Genomic DNA, 22,791 nt, shown 5'->3' with positions numbered 1-22,791 from the left:
TTTCCTCTTTCTACATCTCCTTTCCCCTCCGTCCCAACTCCTTACCCACCAAATACACTTTCGCTATTAAATCTCTGTCCCTTTTAAAACAGGAAAGGCTCTGATCTCAATGACTTAGGATTAAATACATAATCACTGCCGAGCTAGAAAATACAAATAAACAAAAAGGAGAAATTAAAAATTACTCAAACTCCACTTGCCAGAGATTATCATCATTAACATTTTGGTGGGGGCAGGATGCCTGGCTGCCTCAACTGGAACAGCATGTGGCTCCTGATCTGGGGGGTCAGGGGTTCAAGCCCCATGTTAGGTGTAGAGGGTACTTATATACATTAACTTAAAAAAAACAAACAAACATTTTGGTGGGTTTTTTGGAGACATTTTTCTCTGAGGTTTTTACATATATATTTAACCTACTTTTCCACTTATAGTATATCTTATCGTTCCACATCAATGACTCTTCTATAATATGCATGATTAAATTATTTATTTACTTTTAAGTTTGCCTGTCAACAGAATGGAGGAGCAGAATAAACTGGAACAGGGAGAAACTTGAGACAGAGAACCAGAAAGGAGAATTTTGCAGTGCCCTGAGTAAGGCTTTATGGAGATGGCACTTTAGCCAGTGACAAAGGGAGAGGAGAAGACAGATTTAGGATAAAGAATCAATAGGCTTGTTGATGGCTTGGGGAGTAAAGACAGAGAAGCCAGGAAGGACACCCACGATTCTGCCTTGGGGGCCTGGGCCTAGGGAAAGCAGAGTTAAGCATTAGGGATGAGCAGGATCAGTTCTCGACAGTCAGAATTTTTCTGACTACAAGTAACAGAACACCCAATGACATGGGCTTAAATAAAGCTTATTTTTCCTTCAAAACCAGTCGGAGACAGGTGATTCCAGGGTTGATGTAGGGGTCCAACAGTGGCATGAAGTCGTATCTTAAGGCGGCTACTACATTCAAGAGAGTACTGCCGTCTCCCTGTGAGAGGCTATCAAAAGTCTGTCGTGGCTTCCAAACCAGTACTCATCCCCAGGCTGGTAGGGTTCTGTCGTCAAGGAAGCATGGAGAGCACCTGCTGGGGACGCATCCAGCGGGGTCAGCCCGGCTTTGTGAACGCTGAGATCTCTGACACCCAAGAGGAGCTCTCCGGTGTGCTGTCTGAAGCCGTGCCCAGAGGACTGCCTCTGAGCTGTGGAGCAGAGAGGAGGTCGTAGAGCTGTGAACATGGGAGCAACTGCCTGAGAAGAATGTGGTGAGGACAGAGACAAGCCTGAGGGGCAAGGCTCAAGGGACAGGGCAGAAAAATGAGCGCAAGCACGAGCTTGGGGGAAAAAAGAATGTATAAATGCAAGGAAGAAGGAAAACCAGGGGGACTATTATCATGGGAATGAACAGAAAGAGAGTTGGGTTTTTGTTTTTTTAACTTTTTGAGGAAAAGGAAGCTATCAACAATGTCAGATGCTACAGGGATACCGGGTAAGAGGAAAAGGTCCCCTGGAGGTGACAATTAGAGAGTTACTGGTAACTCTCTAATTGATAAGAGCAGAAGCCAGATCATAGAGGAATGAGGAACGGCCAGAGAAGAGGAAACCAGAAATGGCTAATCTAGCCTTCTGTCTGTAAAAAAAAAAAAAAAAAAAGATACAGAATAGTCGCTGGAAAGGGAATCACTGTGTAGGATGTAATGTTTTTCTTACTATTAGGAGAGATTTGGGATGCCTGGGTCACTCAGTTGGTTAAGCGACTCACTCTTTGATTTTGGCTCAGGTCATGATCTCAGGATCGTGGGATCGAGCCCTGCACTGGGCTCCAAGCTCAGTGTGGAGTCTGCCTGTCTCTCTCACTCTGCTCCTCCCCCACTCATGTTCTCTCTCTCTCTCAAATAAACAGAATCTAAAAATATATATATTAGGAGAGATTTGAGCATATTTCTATGATGAAGGAGAGTTGTAATGGGGAGAGGGACTAAATTTAAGAAAGAGAGAGTCCTAGGGGGTAGTGATAACAAAGGAGGAAAGATGGTAACTGTGAGGCATTGCTTTAGTCCTCAAATAGCATGAGGAGGAGCGTGATCTCAAAAGGTGACAGAGGGAGGGCACCTGGGTGGCTCAGTTAAGTGTCTGCCTTCAGCTTTGCTCATGGTTTGAGGGTCCTGGGATCGAGCCCCGCATCGGGCTCCCTGCTCCGTGGGGAGCCTGCTTCTCCCTCTCCCTCAGTCCCCTGGCTCGTGCTCTCTCTCACTCTATCTCAAATAAATAAAAATCTTAAAAAAAAAAAAAAAAAGATAACAGAGGGGCAGAAAACTGTAAAGCCATGTAGCCACATTTCAAAAGGGTTAGGATTAAACGGGAAAAGTTTAGACGCGGCAGCAAGGAGCTAGGAGAACGCCGACGGCACTTCCAGAAAGGAAACACATTCTATGTAAGATGACTGAAAGCAAAACTGTCCTGCGGCAGAGCTGTGTGTTCTGAAGGCAGAGATGCAGCAAAGTGGTTGAGAATGCAGTGCAATTTAATTATAAGAAGACATGGATCCTAAGAAACACAGGGGAAAGGGCCAGAAGAAAAGTCCTCAGGAGAGATGAGAGATGGCAGACACAAGGACATGCCAAACTGAGGAGGGAGGGGGATGACCAGAAGCAGAGGGCTGGTAACAGCTTACAGAGATGGCAGCAATGACTGGCATTCACGCTCTGTAGAATTCCAGTGTAGGGTCAACAGTCTGGTCACTTTTTTCTCACAGAATGTTAGAGAGATGTTATCATCGGAGACACATGAAGAGATGGGAACCATGTCTGCAAAGGCCGGTACCCCCTAACACTTGGTAAAAAGAAAGCATCCTATCTTTGGAAAAGAATATGTGGGGCCAGCTACCAAATAGTAAATGTCCTAATAAAAGGATCTCTTGTTTTCACTTTTAGCCTAGGACCCCAAAACTCAGTTTTTGGTTATAACAGTCTCCACACCCCCATTCATTGGACTCACATTACTGAGTTCATACCACATGCCAACACCTTGCTAGACCTTTTTTTTTTAATTAACATAAGATCATCCATGCCTTTAAGGAGTTAATAATCTCCCGAAATATGGACTCTGAGTTCTGAGAAACTGAATTTGAAACGAAATTAAAAGTATGTGTTGGAGCAGTGCTTCTCAAATATGAATAACCTTGGGATCATACGGAAATGCAGACTGTGACTCAGTAGATCTGATTCAATGGAGCCTGAGATTTACATTTCTTTTTTTTTTTTTTAAGACCCTATTTATTTGAGAGAGAGAGAGAGAGCATGAGAGGAGAGAGGTCAGTGAGAGAAGCAGACTCCCTGCTGAGCAGGGATCCCAATGTGGGACACAATCCCGGGACTCCAGGACCATGACCTGAGCCGAAGGCAGTTACTTAATCAACTGAGCCACCCATGCGCCCAGATTTTACATTTCTAACAAGTTTCCAGGTGATGCTGATGTTGCTGGCCCATGGGACACACTTGGGTTACCAAGGAGCTAAAGACTCTAGCAAAAAGAGTCTTTGCTTCACCTTTTCTATCTACACCGACCTGTGAAGTCCTGAGAAGCTTCCCTCGTTTCCTTGCTAATTCTCCTACCCATGCATTTTTCTAATAAAAAGGTGGGGAGGGGATAGAAAACCTCACAAAGGGCTTTTTCTCCCAAGCAACTATTAGCTACACACACTGCTTTCGTGAACATGTCAAACATCTATCTCATGTGATTAAATAGTTCTGTGGAACTTCTAATATTTCAGACAGGCACCTAGATATTCAGTAAAAGAATAAGAGACTGGGAACAGCAATTAATTCCAGTTATGCCATATGGCAGTATAGAACACTGGCTGGAACCTGAAAACTCAATTTCACAAGAGCCTTACATATTCTGAATTTTAATCATTGTAGGATCAGCAAACATATGCCTACCAACCTGCTCCATTTACACAAAATTCTGAAGAATAATCACACTGCACACTCAAAAATGATTGGTTTTTCCCACATGGACTCAAAATTTCGCTCCTATCGGATTCTCAAAATAAAGTAGCTGCTGACAGCTCCAGCTTAAACTCCCCGTTAAACAAAAATCTTCAAACAGTTCTTCTTTTAATGAATAAAACCCCCAGCTTTTCATTTCATCATCAGCTCACAATTTTGCATTAAGTATAATTATTTCTGGTTCTGGATTCCCCAGTCCTGGGATAGGTTCAGGTGCTGGCTCCCCATCCCCGTGGACTCCCTCCATCATGTCTGTCACCGCTGAGACACCCAGTCCACCACACACTCTCCATTTTACCTCTCTCCAGAATGGAGACATTATCATTTTCAACACATACTCCATTCCCTGTCCTCTTAGAGCTAAGATACTTTCATCTCCTGTACATCTAATAATTTCAAGATAAGGACAGAAAAATCAGTTCTTGTTCTGTGAACTTTTGTCTCCAGTGCTTGAGAGACTATCCTAATATCCCCTGAACATGTTTTAGTGATAACATTTACTGCACTAGGGCCAAAATGATTTTCTGCCACTTTCAATTCTAGTTCAATAAAAGAATAAGAGCTTTGTTTCTAACCTCTGTCATTTTTAATACCATAAAGAGATTTTAAAAATGTAAAATTGAGTTCCATTTCCTACTGGACTACCAATCTCATATTAGCTTTCCTTTTATCAAATTTATGAGAAAAGTCAGAAATTGCCTTCCTTAAAAAAAAAAATCAAAATTTCAGAATCTCCTGGGCAGAATGCTTGAATTGAATTTCAGCACTCCATAATTGCTGGCCTAGAAGTTTTAAAGAAGTATGAAAGTTAGCTAGTTACATCAAGAATAACAAACTGGAAGATTATCCTTTAGTTCACTTAAAGTAACAAAAATAATAAGGTTATTCCTAGAAAAATTACCACCCTTAAAAACCCCAAATAGGGGGGCGCCTGAGTGGCTCAGTGGTTTAAGCCGCTGCCTTCGGCTCAGGTCATGATCTCAGGGTCCTGGGATCGAGTCCCACGTCCGGCTCTCTGCTCTGAAGGGAGCCTGCTTCCCTCTCACTCTCTCTGCCTGCCTCTCTGCCTACTTGTGATCTCTCTCTGTCAAATAAATAAATAAAATCTTTAAAAAAAAAAAAAAACCCAAATAGGGGGCGCCTGGGTGGCTCAGTGGGTTAAGCCTCTGCCTTCGGCTCAGGTCATGATCCCAGGGTCCTGGGATCGAGCCCCACGTCGGGCTCTCTGCTCTGCAGGGAGCCTGCTTCCTCCTCTCTCTCTGCCTGCCTCTCTGCCTACTTGTGACTTCTGTCAAATAAATAAATAAATAACAAAAACAAAAACAAAAAAAACAAATAGGGTGCCTGGGTGGCTCAGTCATTAGGTGCCTGCCTTTGGCTCAGGTCATAATCCCGGAGACCTAGGATCGAGCCCCATATCAGGCTCCCTGCTTGGCAAGAACGCTGCTTTCTCCCTCTCCCACTCCCCCTGCTTATGTTCCCTCTCTCGCTGTGTCCCTCTCTGTCAAATAAATAAATAAAATCTCTTTTAAAAAACCCCCAAATATGTTTCTTAGATTTACAAATTGAGGAAGTCTATGGTTTTCTGAAACCACAGTGAATGAAATTCATGGTTTTTGAAATGTGAAGTCAAACAAAAAATATTTTTGCAACATTTATCACGAAAATTTTCTAATACGCACAAAAATGGAAAGAACTCTATATATACCTACAACTTAGCCTCTGTGATTCACATTTTGTTATATTTGCTTTATCACATAGCCATCCATCCATTGTTCCATCCATCCATCCATCCATGCATCTATGCACTCATCCATCCATCCACCCATCCATCTTTTTTTTGATGCATTCCAAAATAAATTAGTATACATTAGATATGAGTACACTCCATCTATAACCAATTTAGTATGCATATATAATTGACTAAACTTCAGTATGTGTTACAGTTCTTTAAACCAATCTTTTGAAAGATGCCAATTCATTTTTTGTAATGGCTTAGCTAAGTGAACTAAACAACCCATTAAAATTCTAAATCCTAATCTTTGATTAATTCTATTAATTTGAGTAATTTCTTATATCCCAGATCTCTCACCAACAAAAGCACAAGGATACTCGATAGACACTTTCTAGTGTCAGTTACTAAACTTCAAAATGGACCTTGTGGGTTATGGCAGAATTCATGAATGAGAGAGAGACACTCACTAATATAACTTAGAGAAATAGCTAACTGGAGATTATGTGGACATAGAGTTTTCTGTAAATTATGATGAGAACCTCAACAAGGCTCACAAACTCAAGAGGGAACTTGAGTTGGAGCATTAAATAATAATATATCTTAAATAAGCCACATTGTATCTACAATACAACAATCTGAAGCTGGACTTTTGAAGACTAGGGGACCTTAGGAACAAATTTGGCAACAAAGTACTAGCATCAAATTGGAGTTTTCTTGGCTTTGGGAAGCCCTGGTATTACTGATTTGTAAACTCCCTAATAACTGACTACAGTAAGAGCTGCCACAGGGAGAGAGTTGTCTGTCCTTTATGGACTGTTTGTTCTCCTACACTGATCTTCCCTTTTTTTTTTTTTTCCTTCTCTCTCTTTCAGAGGATTGGCCCTGGAAGGGGCATCCTTTGAAGCCTGAAGAATCAAAGCTATTGCAAAACACTGCTGAGAGTTTTGAAAGAAATATGAAGAAACTACATTGGACCTGGGGCGATAGGCTAAGATCTTCCCAAACAGGTCAGCAGTTGGTCTGTAAAATATTCCCATTGCCAAGGAGGCGGTGACATCTTGTGTAAATCAAAAACTAAAACCCTAAGATATCTCATTTCCATTTTAAATGCATGGGGGTTAAATATGGATATCTAGCACTCGAGAAGTTCCTGTGGGATTGATCCCCCCCCACCCCGTCTTCTCTGAGCCCTTTGCTGAGCATGATAAGTAGGACTGCATTTCATTACCAACCCTGCTAGCACTGCACTTCGGGGAGACTAGATGAGGCTACACAGTGGGGGAGAAGATCTGGCTTCCGAAGAAGAAATGATTCACATGGTGCGATTATAAAAACCTACTTTAAGCCCAACTCATTTTCAATAGAATCGTGAAATAAAATAAAATCCCAATGAAATGAAATTTCCTGCATCATTTTCCAAATTAAAAAAAAAAATCATAGCAACATCTAAAAGAAATCAAATAGAGATGTCAAACTTTGGTTGGTAATGTTTTTATTTTTGTAACACTTATTTTGTAACACTTAGGAAAAAAACATGTTGGGGGACCCAATTTCCAAAGAAAACATAAGATCATCGTTAGGGGAATCTTCAATTCAATCAGTAAGGGTTATAGAAATAACATCAGAACAAAGAGTTTGGCTCCTGACAGCTGACCCAGTGCTCTTATATTTTTCTCCCCTTTGCTCTAGTTTCACGAAGTGGCTACAGGGTGGGTCTATATACGAAATAAGAGAAAACAAGCAAATTAGACAAAAACCATGATCAGGAAGGCTCTATACCACAAAGTCCCTGGAAATCCACAAATTGATGAATACTGGGAGGCATCCCCACCCCCACTCCAGTGCCTTTCTATAAGCAGAGGAAATAGTGCAGTGCTGGAATAAAAGACTAGCTCCAGATAAAATGAAACTTAAAATCAAGGCAAAGCAATGGTGATAAAATGAAGACAGTGATTTCATACAAATGATCTTTTCGCACAAGGCATGAATTAAGAACCTCTTGTTACAGACAAATAGACAAGCTTCTTGTATTAAAAAATTGACACAGGATTTTCTGAGACCTTTCAGGACAAATCCATATTGAGTAGATAACAGGAATGTGCTCAAGCGATAACAATGGCTGTAATTCTATCAGGACTAAAGCAAATTTCAGTGACCTAACTACATGGCTAAAGAGTGTGCTCAGCTTACTATTCTAGTGGGTTAGTCCAAGCTGAAGGGTGCAAGGTCACTTGCCTGCCTCCTAGGTCACATTTCAAAATTCCTTTCACTCTTGATAGACCATATTATTCTGTTTAAAGAGATTAGTACTTGGAATTTTTAATAAAATTTATTCATCCATGTTTTTTTAAATGTCTTTTAAAAAAAACCCCTACCTGTTATTTACCATGAAAAACTACTAAATTATATACCAGAGTTACTTATATAAAATATTTTTAGGATAACCAAAGGGAGAAGCTTCTGTCCACTCACATCACAATAACCCAGTATAAAAGGGGAAAAAAAAATGGATCATTTTAATCTTGGATCTGGCACCAAACCCAAGATGACCTTCCTTTCCAGGTTAAGCCAAGAGACCAGAAGTGGGAAATATCCTATCAGTCTCACCTGCAGAGCATTTCAGACTCAAAGAACACTAAATATAACCCCTCACTGCCAGATAAGTGTATCCCCCAAAATTTTTTATCACAGTTGTGAACTCTCAACATATATTCACTGAATAACAGAACACTAGTACAGGAATTTGGCATACAACTGATCGGTGATAGCCCTGAATTTGCTGTGAGGTTGTTTTCTTTCTTGGTTTAAGGATGGAAAGCAGGGATTGGACTGAGGAAGGAAGAAATGAATTATTAACCTTCAGGATATGGTCAAATTATTGCTATGACTTTTGAGTCTTTTCAGAGCTATTAAAACTTAGATGGATTGTACAAGTATCTCCTCCTATTTCTTTTTCTGAGTTGGCACTGAAACTCCAGTGTAGGTAGAATGAAACATCAGAAAGATGTTATGAGCAAATAACTAAAATCACAAGTAACACAAATGTGTTAATAGTACATTATACCTTAATTCTCCTCAAGCATGCTTCATTTGAATGAGTTTTCTTTTGTGGCATTTAAGCTCAATAACCAGCACTTATGAAAAGTCAAGCCCTCTATGGAATTAATGGTAATGATATTTATAGCACACTATTTTGAAACTCTTACTTCCAAGAGTTGTGTCAGACTAACTTTTTGTCTCTCTTCCTATAAAACAAAGACATCTGATGATACATTCTTTTTTAAAAAGAGAGAGCAGGGGTTGGGGGAAGGGCAGGGGAATAAGGGAAGAGAGAATCTCAAGCAGACACCCCCACACTGAGTGCAGAGCCTGATGAAGGGCTCAACATGGGGCTCAATTTCACGACCCTGACTTCATGACCTGAGCCGAAATCAAGAGTTGGATGCTCAACTGACTGAGCCACCCAGGTGTCCCTGATGATACATTCTTAAGCTAAATCCTGCTTTAAAGTTAAATCCATGTTAGGCTAGAAAGAAAAACTTGAACTTCCCAAAGAAAACGGAATTGTTTTTATGATATTTATATTAAAGTATCATGCTTCATGCAGAGCTATACACTAGCCACCCACAATGAGACACGTTCAAGATACTCTTTCAGCCTGTACATTAAACGTCCTGGGTTTTGTGGGTTTGTGCCATAATCCTATTACAGAAAGTTATTTCTTGATTTCGTTCCCTTTCAATATGCCATAAATCTACCTGTCTCTTTTTGGAGCTCCGTTAAGTTTCACAGAAGGAAACAATACTCCAAGTTTGTTTCCATTGGCTCTGGCCTTCACTTCCAACAGCGAGCATAAACGACTAGTTGTTCCAAAACAGGCCATCAAGAAAGAATGTAGCCCTATCTCAGTAATAAAAATACTCTATTTTCTTCATTCCTTCCCCCACTCTCAAGGTATTCTTGCTGTCAGATGGTCTCCCCAGAATGAAACTTTTAAGAAATGCTCGACTGTTTCTGCAAATGCATGAGGCCGCCATCAAGCGTCTAAGGGCCGCTCCTGTCTGCTTCATTCCAGGTGTCCCACATCTGGCGCTGATCCTGCAGTGACCACGGTAATAAAACAGGAGGAGCCTGCGCCTGGCTTTCATCCTAATCCTTCTCTGAAGAGCTCAATGAAAACTTGGACTCAGAATGTGAAAGCTGTTAGATTTTAGGGAGAAGGTTTAAATGAGGCTGTTGGAAGAAGAACAATGAATATCACAGCTCAGGACACGGAATACTACAAAACAGCTTCACTTCCTTGGCATCACAGGAATTAACATCTTTTTTTTTTTTTCCTTACATGGAATACATTATCCTTCACTGGTGATCCATGAAAGCCAAAAACAAAAACAAAACAAAAACAAAACAAACCACACACACAAAACAACAACAACAAAACTAGTATGTAGACAGAGATACAGATACGATTTTTGTTTGTTTGTTTTTTAAGTCTGGGAGGAAAGAGAACAGCTAAGCTACTTGTGCTGAAAAACAGATGAGCCCTTGGAGGACATCCATGACTCTTGACAGAACTCTCATTTCCTGAGGTCGGTCACACTAGACAACAGAAAGGTGGCAAATGGCACATTAGAGCAGCTGTGATGGAGTCAGATGCTTTGACTTTTGGCAATTCCATAGCCGTGGCGAACACCACTGAATTCTGAGTCACCATAAAAATTACGGCCAAGCCTCCAGAGTTTACCAAGAATCAGAGGCAGTGCTATTTTCACTATTGTCTTCCCTCTTTAGTCTCAAGCAGCTCAACTTGAGGAAAGAATTAGAGGAAGTTAAGCAAGAAAATAATAAAGATAGAGTGGACAGTTGTGCGTGTAGGGGGGATGTATATGTGCGTGTGTGTATACACATAATATTTATATCTACCGACTGGCTTTCTCAAATTTCCTGCTTCAGATTTCATACCTACCTTCAAGTAAGCCCGGAAGTGTCAAATTATAATTTTAGATAGGTTCCCATCCCCCAAAATGTACCAAACCCTAAAATATCTTCGCTTTAATACAACTTTTTAAATACTTTCAGTGGTTCTTTCCATGTTACACAGCAACTTGCCACATACATTTAACTCTCAAGTTTGATGATTTCCAAATTTCTTTTCATACTTGGCTTTTTGGCATGAGATACAATGTCATACAACAAGAGTAAATGTGGCTGGTCTTGTACAAGATTTCAGTACCAATACATATAGTATATAATGCTGACCAGCCATAAACAGGACTACAGAAACAATATGGCTGAAGAAGAGCATTCAGTAAAACAAGGGTTACATTAACTGGATGATGATTGAATGGGTGGATGTAAGGCAATTTCAAACAGCTTGCCAAAGAAAAGCCTCATTTTTCCATTTTCTGGTACAGTATCTAATTTCTGGCTCCTCATTTCCTCCATGATCTGATAATTATGAAATTCTAAATAAAGTGTCATCTTTCTTGCAACAAATCAATGAACAGAAAGTTCCCATCAGATGTTTCCTAAAGCTCCTGCTGATTATTTCCTGAATTCTATCCCACAAACCACACAGCAAGTTCTTTGAGAACAAGGAAGCCTCTCTACCCCATAACAAACACAGCTCCTTTCTGTGTGCATGGGTGTATGTGTGCATTTAACCCCCTGAGCCACCCAGGCGCCCCGTATGTGTGCATTTAAAAAGAAGACTAAGAAGTGATATGCAATTGATAACAACGAGTTACAAAAAAAAAAAAAAATCACCTTTTATTACCAATTTCAGATTGAAATTTAGCCCTTTCCAAACACTGTGTACAAATATGAGAAAGAAGAATTCCTCCTCATTGTATATTTGTTCATAAAGATGCAGTAACATTTGCATTCTTTATCGCAAATTTATACCAGCAACACCACCATCACACAATTGTATTTTGGGCATCCCTCTCCCTTTAATGCAATTTGAAATAATGCCACCTTTATTCCTCAGGCAATCCTTATAATAATCTTGTAATACAAAGGTCAACTTGTGAAAATAAATTCTATGGGTTACTAAGGCTTCAGATGCACAAGTAAGCCTAAATTTACCTACTGATAAAGTAACATTATGGAGAAGTTTGTTTTAAACACTCTTCCAGCATACCAAAAATTATAGATATTCTCACTTCTGCAAAAAGCTCCCATCTTCTGCATTCTGTTTGTTTCAATTATTCAGGGCAACCCAGGCTGATAATTACAGAGTCCCCAGTTGCTGAGTAAAAGTGACGCTTAATTAGCCAGCAGGAAAGATCGATTAAGATCCAGCAGGGCATCTTGTGAGGTTCTCTCACATTTCTGGAGGGAATAGATTCTGGCTGTGCCCTTCCAAAAGACAAAATTCTCTGTTTCTAAGGAGTTTCAGTGAGGTTTCTAAAGTCAATGCTCAGATCAGTCAGGCAAACAAATTAATTCCCAGTCATAACCCTAAAGATGTTCTCTCTTTTCCAAGAGTGCTTAGTCCAAACATTCTGAACCACGTTGCCATAGGGTTGAGAAAGCTTAAAATAACATTCTTTATCCCCAGTTCTCGTTCAGTTGCTGTAACTCAAGCAAAAAATGGCCAGGAACTATATTATAAAAGAAAATTTTTATTTTTTTTTCTCTCCCTAGAAAGAATATGTTACCGCCAAATGCTCATATTCTAAAAGTCACAAATTAGGTCAGGACCTCTTATTTCAAAAAGTCAGTGAGTATGATACTCCAAGCCAGTCTGAGATTAAAACATTCCAATATGGTCAAAGAATCAACTGGATAAGTCTGGTTTAAGCTTTCTATCAAGGAAGGAGTTGTGGAAGTAAAATCAGAACCGAAAATTATAACAAAACTCCATTCTCTCGGGGAGCCCGGGTGGCTCAGTGGGTTAAAGCCTCTGCCTTCGGCTCAGGTCATGATCCCAGGGTCCTGGGATCAAGCCCAGCATCAGGCTCTCGGCCTACTTGTGATCTCTGTCTGTCAAATAAATAAATAAAATCTTTAAAAAAAATACTTTAAAAAAAATCAATTCTCTCTAACTGCCTAACATCTTCCCTTTGGTAGTCTGGACAAGAATAAATGTTTAGTTTTTCACACATTTTGCAAAAACATTTAATAAAGATGAACATAACAATCTAAAGCTAAAAGCAGATTCATTATAATAAGATACATAATTATGAAAATATTTTTATTTTGGTAAGCTAGCTACACTAACCATGCCTGCCTACCTCCAATTCAATTCAGTAAAAATTTATTAAGTCTCTGTCAAGGATAAAGAACTATGATAAGTGTGTCCTGCCTGGTTAATTGATACACTATGAAAGTAGATTTTACTGACTATGAATTCTTTCAAAGCTGACACAAAATGGAACCAGTTTATACAAACCTAGTTTTGACTTGCTGGAAACCCCGTAGAATGTGGTCTCTGTGGTCCCTCGCAGTAGCACTGAGATTCTCATTCCGCAAACCTTCCCCCAAAAACTCCTCAGCATCTAAAAGAAAAAGAAAGTTGATCAACAGAAAAGAAGTATTAAGGGAGAAATAGGAAAATCTGAAGGATTAAGAAATAGGTACTATTTTCTGTATAAAAATTTTAAAGTAGCAAAGTAATGTGAATGTATTTAATACCACAGAACTGTATATTTACTAATGGTTAAAACAGTGAATTTTATGTTATGTATATTTTACCTGAATAAGAAATGAATAAAACTTTAAGTAGGACTATAAGCAATGTCTTCTGATGATCCAAGACCTTGCTATAAATTTGGGATGCTGGGCGCCTGGGTGGCTCAGTGGATTAAGCCACTGCCTTCGGCTCAGGTCATGATCTCAGGGTCCTGGGATCGAGCCCCACATCAGGCTCTCTGCTCCGCAGGGAGCCTGCTTCCTCCTCTCTCTCTGCCTGCCTCTCTGCCTACTTGTGATCTCTCTCTCTGTCAAATAAATAAATAAAATCTTAAAAAAAAAAAAATTGGGGATGCTAATGCATTTACTAATCACAAAAAATAACCATTTTCTAAACCATTTCAAAGAAACATGAAAATATTCATTATCTCTGATGGCAGAGGAGAGACTGTCAATCTCCTAACCCTATAAATATTACAAACCAGTCATAGAAGGTCACAGGCCAATAGAAGTGAGAAAGAAACACCAGTAAATAGAGCTGAAATAAAAAATAGAGCTGAACTACAAAGTCAGGAACAAAAAGGGCAGACATTCAAAGAAGAAAAATTAATTGGCAAATGCATCATCAATGAAAATGACAATGCAACCAAGTGAAGGAACTCACATGGAAAAGAAAAATGTGTCCAAGAGAAGGAAACTGCAATTAATGTGAACATATATTATAAAATAGGGACATGATAGAAATATATAATATGAAACAAATCATGTTATTTTGAAAGAAGGGGGGCATCTAGATATTTTCAAAGGCAAAGTACATTGATAATGATTAGAATTGCCAGAAATACCACCTACATACTTTATTATGCAAAAAAGGGTTATTGTCCCTAAAAAGTATATAAATGACACAGTCAAAATTTCCCACCTCCAAAAGCAGTGCATACCATATACAACAGTGTCACATACGCTATCAAAACAAGGTTGGGGGAACAGGTGGTGGGTAATGGGGAGGGCACGTTTCGCATGGAGCACTGGGTGTTGTGCAAAAAGAATGAATACTGTTACGCTGAAAAAATAAATAAAATGGAAAAAAAAAAAAAAAAAAAAAAAAAAAAAAAACAATGTTATGAATTTATACAGTTGGGTTACATAAGCATGGTAAAAAATTTGTTTTACATTCATACCATTCAACACCACCAAAACAGCAACAACAACAAAACCCTAGATAACCATCACCAGTGCTTTTGATGAGGTACAAATTTCTGAAAATTAACAATTTCATGGAAGACCACCATCAGCTTCCAAGTTATATGGAAGTAATATAGTCAAGAGACATTACTTAAAAGAACCCATTAGATGAGAAATGCAAGAGACATGTCGTGCATTTGTCATTTAATGGGTTCCTTTAAAATCCTCTGAAGGCTAAAGAATGAAGAGATGGGAAGTTGAATTAAAAAATAAAAATAAATGCTACCCAGAATGCAATAAACGCAAGAATACACCTATTAATAAAAGACAAGGACACCATGATCATCTCAGTAGAGGCAGAAAAAGCATTTGACAAAATTCTAGATAAAAAATATTCAGCAAACTAAGAATAGAAGGAAACTTACTCAGCCTGATAAAGAGCAGCTACAAGAAAACCCCACAGCTAACATCATACTTAATGATCAAAGACTGATGCTTTTCCCTCTCTTTCTAGCATCAGAAACAAAACAAGGATGTCTGCTCTCACCATGTATACTCAACATGATGCTGGTGCTACCCAGGGCAAATGCACAAGAAAATGAAATTAAAATAGTCCAGATTAGAAAGGAAGAAGTGCAACTATCTCTACTTGCAGATTACACAATATTATGTATAGAAAACCCACTAAAGGGGTTCTTAGGAACCCACTAAAAAACTACTAGAACTAATAAACAAATTCAGTAAGTTTGCAAGATACCAGATTAATATACAAAAACAACTATAGAGTAACAATGAACAAAACAAAAATGAATTTTAAAAAGTCCACCTAAGGTTGCATAATATAGAATTCAATATTAGAAATAAATTTAACAGAAGTGGCACAAGATTTAAACTCTAAAAATTGCAAAAAAAATTGTTGAAGGAAATTAAAGATCTAAATAAATGGGGAGACATCATGTTCAAAGATGAAAAGACTTACTGTTGTTTGTTTGTTTTTTAAAGATTTTATTTATTCATTTGAGAGAGAGAGTGACGGGGAGAAGGTCAGAGAGAGAAGCAGACTCTCTGTGGAGCTGGAAGCCTGATGTGGGACTAGATCTGGGACTCTGGGATCATGACCTGAGCCGAAGGTGGTCGCTTAACCAACTGAGTCACCCAGGCACCCTAAGATTTACTATTGTTAAGATGGCAATATTCCCCAAATCAATCTAAAGATTTAATGGAATCTCTATAAAAATCTCAGTTGGCTTTTTTGCAGAAATTGATATACTAATCCTAAAATTCATTTGAAAACTCAAGGGACCCAGAATAGCCAGAACAATTTTGAAAATGAAAAACTCTGGAGGATTCACATTTTCTTTTTTTTACGATTTTATTTATTTATTTGAGAGAGAACAGGGGATAGGGAGTGAGAGAGAAAGAGCACAATTAGGGGGAGGCAGGGAGAGGGACAGAGAGAGAGGGAGAAACAGACCCCCACTGAGCAGGGAGCTCAATGTGGGACTTGATCCCAGGACCCTGGGATTATGACCTGAGCCGAAGGCAGACACTTAACCAACTGAGCCAACCAGGTGCCCCAGGATTCATATTTTCTGATTTCAAAACTTACTACAAAATTACAGTAATCAAGACAATATAGTACCAGCATAAAGACAGACACATAAATCAAAGGAGCAAAATTGAAACTTCAGAAATAGGCCTTCACATTTATAGTCAATAAATTTTTGACAAGGATGCCCAGACAATTCAGTAGGAAAAGAAATCGTTTTTTTCAACAAATGGTTCTAGAACTGCTGAATATCCTCATGCAAAACACTGAGGTTGGGGGCGCCTGGGTGGCTCAGTGGATTAAAGCCTCTGCCTTCAGCTCAGGTCATGACCCCAGGGTCCTGGGATCGAGCCCCACATCGGGCTCTCTGCTCAGTGGCAAGCCTGCTTCCCCCCTCTCACTCTGCCTGCCTCTCTGCCTACTTGTGATCTCTCTCTCTGTCAAATAAATAAATAAAATCTTTAAAAAACAAACAAACGAACAACAAAAAAAAAACACTGAGGTTGGATCCCCACCTCACACAGCATACAAAAATTAATGCAAACTGGATCAAAGACCTAAATGTAAAATATGAAACTATAAAATTCTTAGAAGAGAACAAGCATAAATCCTTGTGAAGTTGGATTAGGTAATATTTCCAAAATTCGGTATCTTAGATGTGATGCCAAAAGAACAAGCAACAAAAGAAAAAAGAAATTGGACATCAAAAATTGAAAAAACTATTGTGCTTCAAAGGATGTCATCAAGAAGTGAAAAGACAACCCATATGAGAAAATTTTTGAAAATCATATAGCTGATAAGAGATTTATATATAGAATATATAGAGAACTCTTACAACTCAACAATAAAAGACAACCAATTCAATTTCAAAATGAGCAGAGGATCTGAACAGACATTTACCTAAAGAGAATATACCAATGGCCAACAAGCATGTGAAAGAATGATGAACATCAATTGTCATCAGGGAAATTCAAACCCAAACCACAATGAGATGCACTTCACAGTGACTAGGATGGCTATGGTCAAACATACGGACAAAAATGAATGCTGTCAAGGGCCCTGGGTAGCTCAGTGGGTTAAGTCTCTGCCTTTGGCTCAGGTCATGATCTCAGGGTCCTGGGATCGAGCCCCGCATCGGGCTCTCTGCTCAGCAGGGAGCCTGCTTCCTCCTCTCTCTCTGCCTGCCTCTCTGCCTACTTGTGATCTCTGTCTGTCAAATAAATAAATAAAATCTTAAAAAAAAAAGAAAGAAAAATTCTGTGTTTAAGAATAAAATAAAATCAGAACTTAATATTAAAAAGAGTAAACAAACCCCTCCACACCTAGACATTGAAAACACACTCCTACATATGTCATGGGTCAGAGAGGAAACACAAAACTACAATTACAACCTACCAAGAAGATAGACCGAACAAAATATTATAAGATATAACTGGCATTCAGCAAGACAGAACAAAGATAAATTAAGAAGTCGATCCCATTTACAATTGCACCCAAAAGCATAAGATACCAAGGAATAAACCTAACCAAAGAGGTAAAGAATCTGTACTCAGAAAACTATAAAGTACTCATGAAAGAGATTGAGGAAGACACAAAGAAATGGAAAAACATTACATGCTCATGGATTGGAAGAACAAATATTGTGAAAATGTCTATGCTACCTAAAACAATCTATACATTTAATGCAATCCCTATCAAAATACCATCAGTTTTTTTCAAGGAAATGGAATAAATAATCCTAAAATTTATATGGAACCAGAAAAGACCCTGAATAGCCAGAGGAACGTTAAAAAAGAAAGTCAAAGTTGGTGGCATCACAATTCCAGACTTCAAACTCTATTTCAAAGCTGTAATAATCAAGACAGTATGGTACTGGCAGAAAAATAGACATATAGATCAAAGGAACAGAATAGAGAGCCCAGAAATAGACCTTCAACTTTATGGTCAACTAATCTTCAACAAAGTCAGAAAGAAGGTCCAATGGAAAAAATGTTTCCTCAACAAATGGTATTGGAAATATTGGACAGCCACATGCAGAAAAATGAAACTAGACCATTTCCTTATACCACACACAAAAATAGACTAAAAATGGATGAAACACAATGTCTCACATTGAGACAGGAATCCATCAAAATCCTTGAGGAGAACACAGGCAGCAACCTCTTCGACCTCAGCCACAACAACTTCTTCCTAGAAACACTGCCAAAGGCAAAGGGAGCAAGGGCAAAAATGAACTACTGGGACTTCATCAAGATCAAAAGCTTTTGCACAGCAAAGGAAACAGTCAACAAAATCAAAAGACAACTGACAGAATGGGAGAAGATATTCACAAATGATGTATCAAATAAAGGGCTAAAAATCCAAAAATCTATACAGAACTTATCACACTCAACACCCAAAGAACAAATAAACCAAGCAAGAAATCGGCAGAAGACATAACAGACATTTCTGCAAAGAAGACATACAGATGGCCAACAGACACATGAAAAAGTACGCAACATCACTTGGCATCAGGGAAATACAAATCAAAACCACAAGGAGATACCACCTCACACCAGTCAGAATGGCTAAAATTAACAAGTCAGGAAACGACAGATGTTGGCAAGGATGCAGAGAAAGGGGAACCCTCCTACACCGTTGGTGGGAATGCAAGCTGGTGCAGTCACTCTGGAAAACAGTATGGAGGTTCCTCAAAAAGTTGAAAATAGAGCTACTGACCCAGCAATCGCACTACTGGGTATATACCTAAAGATAAAAATATAGTGATCCAAAGGGGCACAGGCACCCGAATATTTATAGCAACAATGTCCACAACAGCCAAACTATGGAAAGAATCTAGATATCCATCATTAGATGAATTGATAAAGATGATGTGGTATATATATATCTATATATAGATATATATATAATGGAATACTATGCAGCCATCAAAAGAAATGAAATCTTGCCATTTGCGACAACATGGATGAAACTAGAGGGTATTGTGCTGAGTGAAATAAGTCAATCAGAAAAAGACAATTATATGATCTCTCTGATATGAGGAATTTGAGAGGCAGGGCAGGGGGTTGGGGGGGCTAGTGAAGGAAAAAATAAAACAAGATGGGATCAGAATGGAGACAAACCATAAGAGACTCTTAATCTCAGGAAACAAACTGAGGGTTGCTGGGGGGTGGGGGAGTAGGAATAGGGTGGCTGGGTTATAGACATTGGGGAGGGTATGTGCTATGGTGTGTGTTGTGAAATGTGTAAATCTATGTGAAATGTGTGACTCTATGGAGTCACAACCCTCTGATAAGGAAGAGAAAGAGCAGGTCAAGTGCAAGGGACTCTGGGAAACTTCCTCCCTCCCTTATGCCTTAATCACAAGCCTTGGCTTTTATCTATTTATACACTGTGATTTCATGTGAGATGTTAATTTTGAAAAAGGGTCCATTGTACAACTTAGTGGTTAAAAACCACTGACCTTAAAAGCAGTGAAAAAAAAAGTATAAATGCAAAATAAGTGTTTAACAGTAGCGAATTTTCAGAGATGAGGGGGAAATCCAATAAGTTGATAAAGTATTAGCATATATAATCAAAGAAAAAGGAAAGAAAGCACAAATATACAGAACTGAAGCAGAATAAAAGGGAGCAACAACAAATACAGGAATCCTAATAAGATAATGAAACATTTCATAAAGTTGGTGAGATTTCAAGTTATTTTAATTTTCTTCTTCGTGCTTTTATATAATCTGCATTTTATTATATTGGGTATCATTTTTCCCCTTAGAAAGGTTATTTTTAAAAAATAAGGGCCTATGTAAACAAAATAAAATGCCATGTAAATAAATTTGAAAACTGCCATGAAACAATTGCCAAGAAAAAGACAGATTTCTAAAACTGATATGAGAAATAGAAAACCTGAATCCTGAAAAAGCTAATAACTAGGGAAAAGAAGAAAATTTTGTCAAATTGTTAAAAAAAAAACCAAAACCCAGTTCAGATTCATATAGTTATATGGATATCTTTCAAACTTTTAAGTAATAAATCATTCTCATTCAACATAAACTATCCCAGTGCACAGAAGAGAATGCTTCTTGGGATGCCTGAGTGGCTCAGATAGCTAGCTAAGCGTCTGTCTTCAGCTCAGGTCATGGTCCCAGGGTCCTGGGATCGAGTCCCACATTGGGTTCCCTGCTCAGGGGGGAGCCTGCTTCTTCCTCTGGTTGCCAATCCTCTGCTTGTGCTCTCTCTGACAAATAAATACATAAAATCTTAAAAAAAAAAAAAGAAGAGAATGTTTCTTTAATCATTTGCTATAAGCCAGCATAACCCCAGGTCTAAAAAAGCATAAAAAAGGAATCAGTTTAAAGTTAATATAGAGGGGTACCTGGGTGGCTCTGTCATTAAGCGTCTGCCTTCAGCTCAAGTCATGATCCCAGGATTCTGGGATCGAGCCCCACATCAGGCTCCCTGCTCCGCAAGAGGCCGCTTCTCCCTCTCCTACCCGCCCCCGTCCCCGCTTGTGTTCCCTCTCTCACTGCATCTCCCTCTATCAAATAAATAAATAAAATCTTTTTAAAAAATAAAGTTAATATAGATACAAAAATCCTAAATAAAGTACTAGTAAGTCAGACTTAGCAGTACATTAAAATATAACATGAAATGTATCTTGGGAATTTAAAGATGTTTGAATATTATTAATGTGTTATATATTTATTTAGTAGTTTAAAAAACAGATCTATACAAGCAGGTTGATAAATGGCAAAAACCTTGCCTAATGATATTTATTATCTATTTGTGACAGAACTGTATGAAATAGAAGTAAAAGAATACCTACTTTATATATATGTATGTGTGTGTATGTATATATATATATATATGAAGTAAAAGAATACCTACTTTATATATATGTATGTGTGTGTATGTATATATATATATATATATATATATATATATATATGACATTTATGCCTGAAAAACCAAAGTCACTATCATTAAAGAACAAGATTGGTTTGTCAGCTATTCCCACTATTAATTAGTATTGCTCTGGAGGAAAAGAAGCTTAAGAAGGAAAAAAATTATCATTATGTCCAGATATTATAACCAAATGTACACAACCTTAAAACTATGAACTTGAAAAGTTTTAGGAATTTTAAGAATTTGGTAGGGTAGCCAGAAGGTAAGTATTTTAAAAATCAGTAGCTTTTTGGGTTGCCTGGGTGGCTCAGTGGATTAAAGCCTCTATCTTTGGGCCTGCATTGGGCTCTCTGCTCAGCAGGGAGCCTGCTTCCCTTCTCTCTCTGCCTGCCTTTCTGCCTACTTGTGATCTCTGTCCGTCAAATAAATAAACTAAATCTTTAAAAAAAAATCAGTAGCTTTTTAGGTATAATAGAATAACTTGTGTTGGACTAACTTATGTACAGATAGGAACTGTCCACAAAATATTTAAAAACAACAATTCCAAGGCACCAAACAGTAGCCAAAAGCAGTCAGAAATTTACAGGTTTGATCCCTGAAAGAACGGAACTGCAGAGTGAGACTTGCATTTTTATAGCTTTTCATCTAAGGGTATAACCAGACCTTGTAAGGTGAAGTAGCTGAGAAGTAATGTCAGGCAAAGCTTAGTGGAATGTGGGACAACACCAAATGCCACTACTTAGATATATTTGGTGTCCCAGAAAAGCAGAAAGAGAATGGGTCCAAAAAAAAAAAAACCAGAAGAAATAATAGTTAAAATTTCCCAAGTTTGGTAAAAAAATGTCAATTTACATATTCAAGAAGCTCAGCAGACATCAAATGAGATAAATACAAAGAAAACTAAATGTAGGGGTGCCTGGGTGGCTCAGTGGGTTAAAGCCTCTGCCTTCAGCTCAGGTCGTGATCCCAGGGTTCTGGGATCGAGCCCCACATCGGCTCTCTGCTCAGTGGGGAGCCTGTTTCCTCCTTTCTCTCTGCCTGCCTCTCTGCCTACTTGTGATCTGTCTGTCAAATAAATAATAAATAAAATCTTAAAAAAAAAACAAACTAAATGTAGGTACATTATAGTCATACTGCTGAAAACAAAAAATAAAGAGAAAAATTTCAAAGAAGACAGAGAAAATGACCCATTATATATAGGAGAATAAGGGTAGGAATAAGAGTGACTTTTCATAATGGAGGCCAGGAGACACTGGAATGACACCTTTAAAGTACTGAAAAGAGAAAGAAAACAAAACCCGTCAATCTGGAATTCTATATCCAGTGACAGCAGTCATCACAATGTGAAGGCAAAATAAGACATTTTCCAGATAAATAAAAAAGGAGAAAATTTTTTGCTAGGAAATTTGCACTAAAAGTAATCTAAAGGAAATTCATTGAGATGAAGGGCACAGGCACCAGTAGGGAAACTCAGATCAACAGGAGCCCCAAAATGTTAAGTATGTGAGTATATATAAAACATTATCACCTTTTTCCCCTTCTTCTTAATTTCTTCAAAAGAAAACTGGCAATTTAAAGCACAGACAAATACTATCTTTTGTAGTTTATGACATATGTACTTGTAAGATATATGGCAACAATAGAACAGAGGATGGGGAGGTGGATAAATGGAAGCCATTTAGTGGTATAATACTAACTCTAAGTGGACCGTGACAAGTTTAGGATATTGTAGTCACTGGAGCAAAAATAACAAACAAAATAAAAGAAAGAGGTACAGATTTTAAATAGAGAA

At 38.4% G+C, this 22,791-nt stretch overlaps 1 protein-coding gene across 1 annotated transcript in view; it reads right to left on the bottom strand.

Moving 5' to 3' along the window:
• The window catches only part of SKAP1 (src kinase associated phosphoprotein 1), a 276,798-nt gene that overhangs the window by 233,293 nt on the left and 20,714 nt on the right, over window positions 1-22,791 (bottom strand). Inside the window, exon 2 of the mRNA XM_045986519.1 lies at window positions 13,128-13,233. Within this exon, the coding sequence (XP_045842475.1) occupies window positions 13,128-13,233 (106 nt within the window). The remainder of the gene's footprint in view (window positions 1-13,127; window positions 13,234-22,791) is intronic.

Source organism: Meles meles, chromosome 18, assembly GCF_922984935.1.
Source record: "Meles meles chromosome 18, mMelMel3.1 paternal haplotype, whole genome shotgun sequence".
Lineage (NCBI taxonomy): Eukaryota > Metazoa > Chordata > Mammalia > Carnivora > Mustelidae > Meles > Meles meles.
This window is presented reverse-complemented; position numbering and strand designations above follow the sequence as displayed.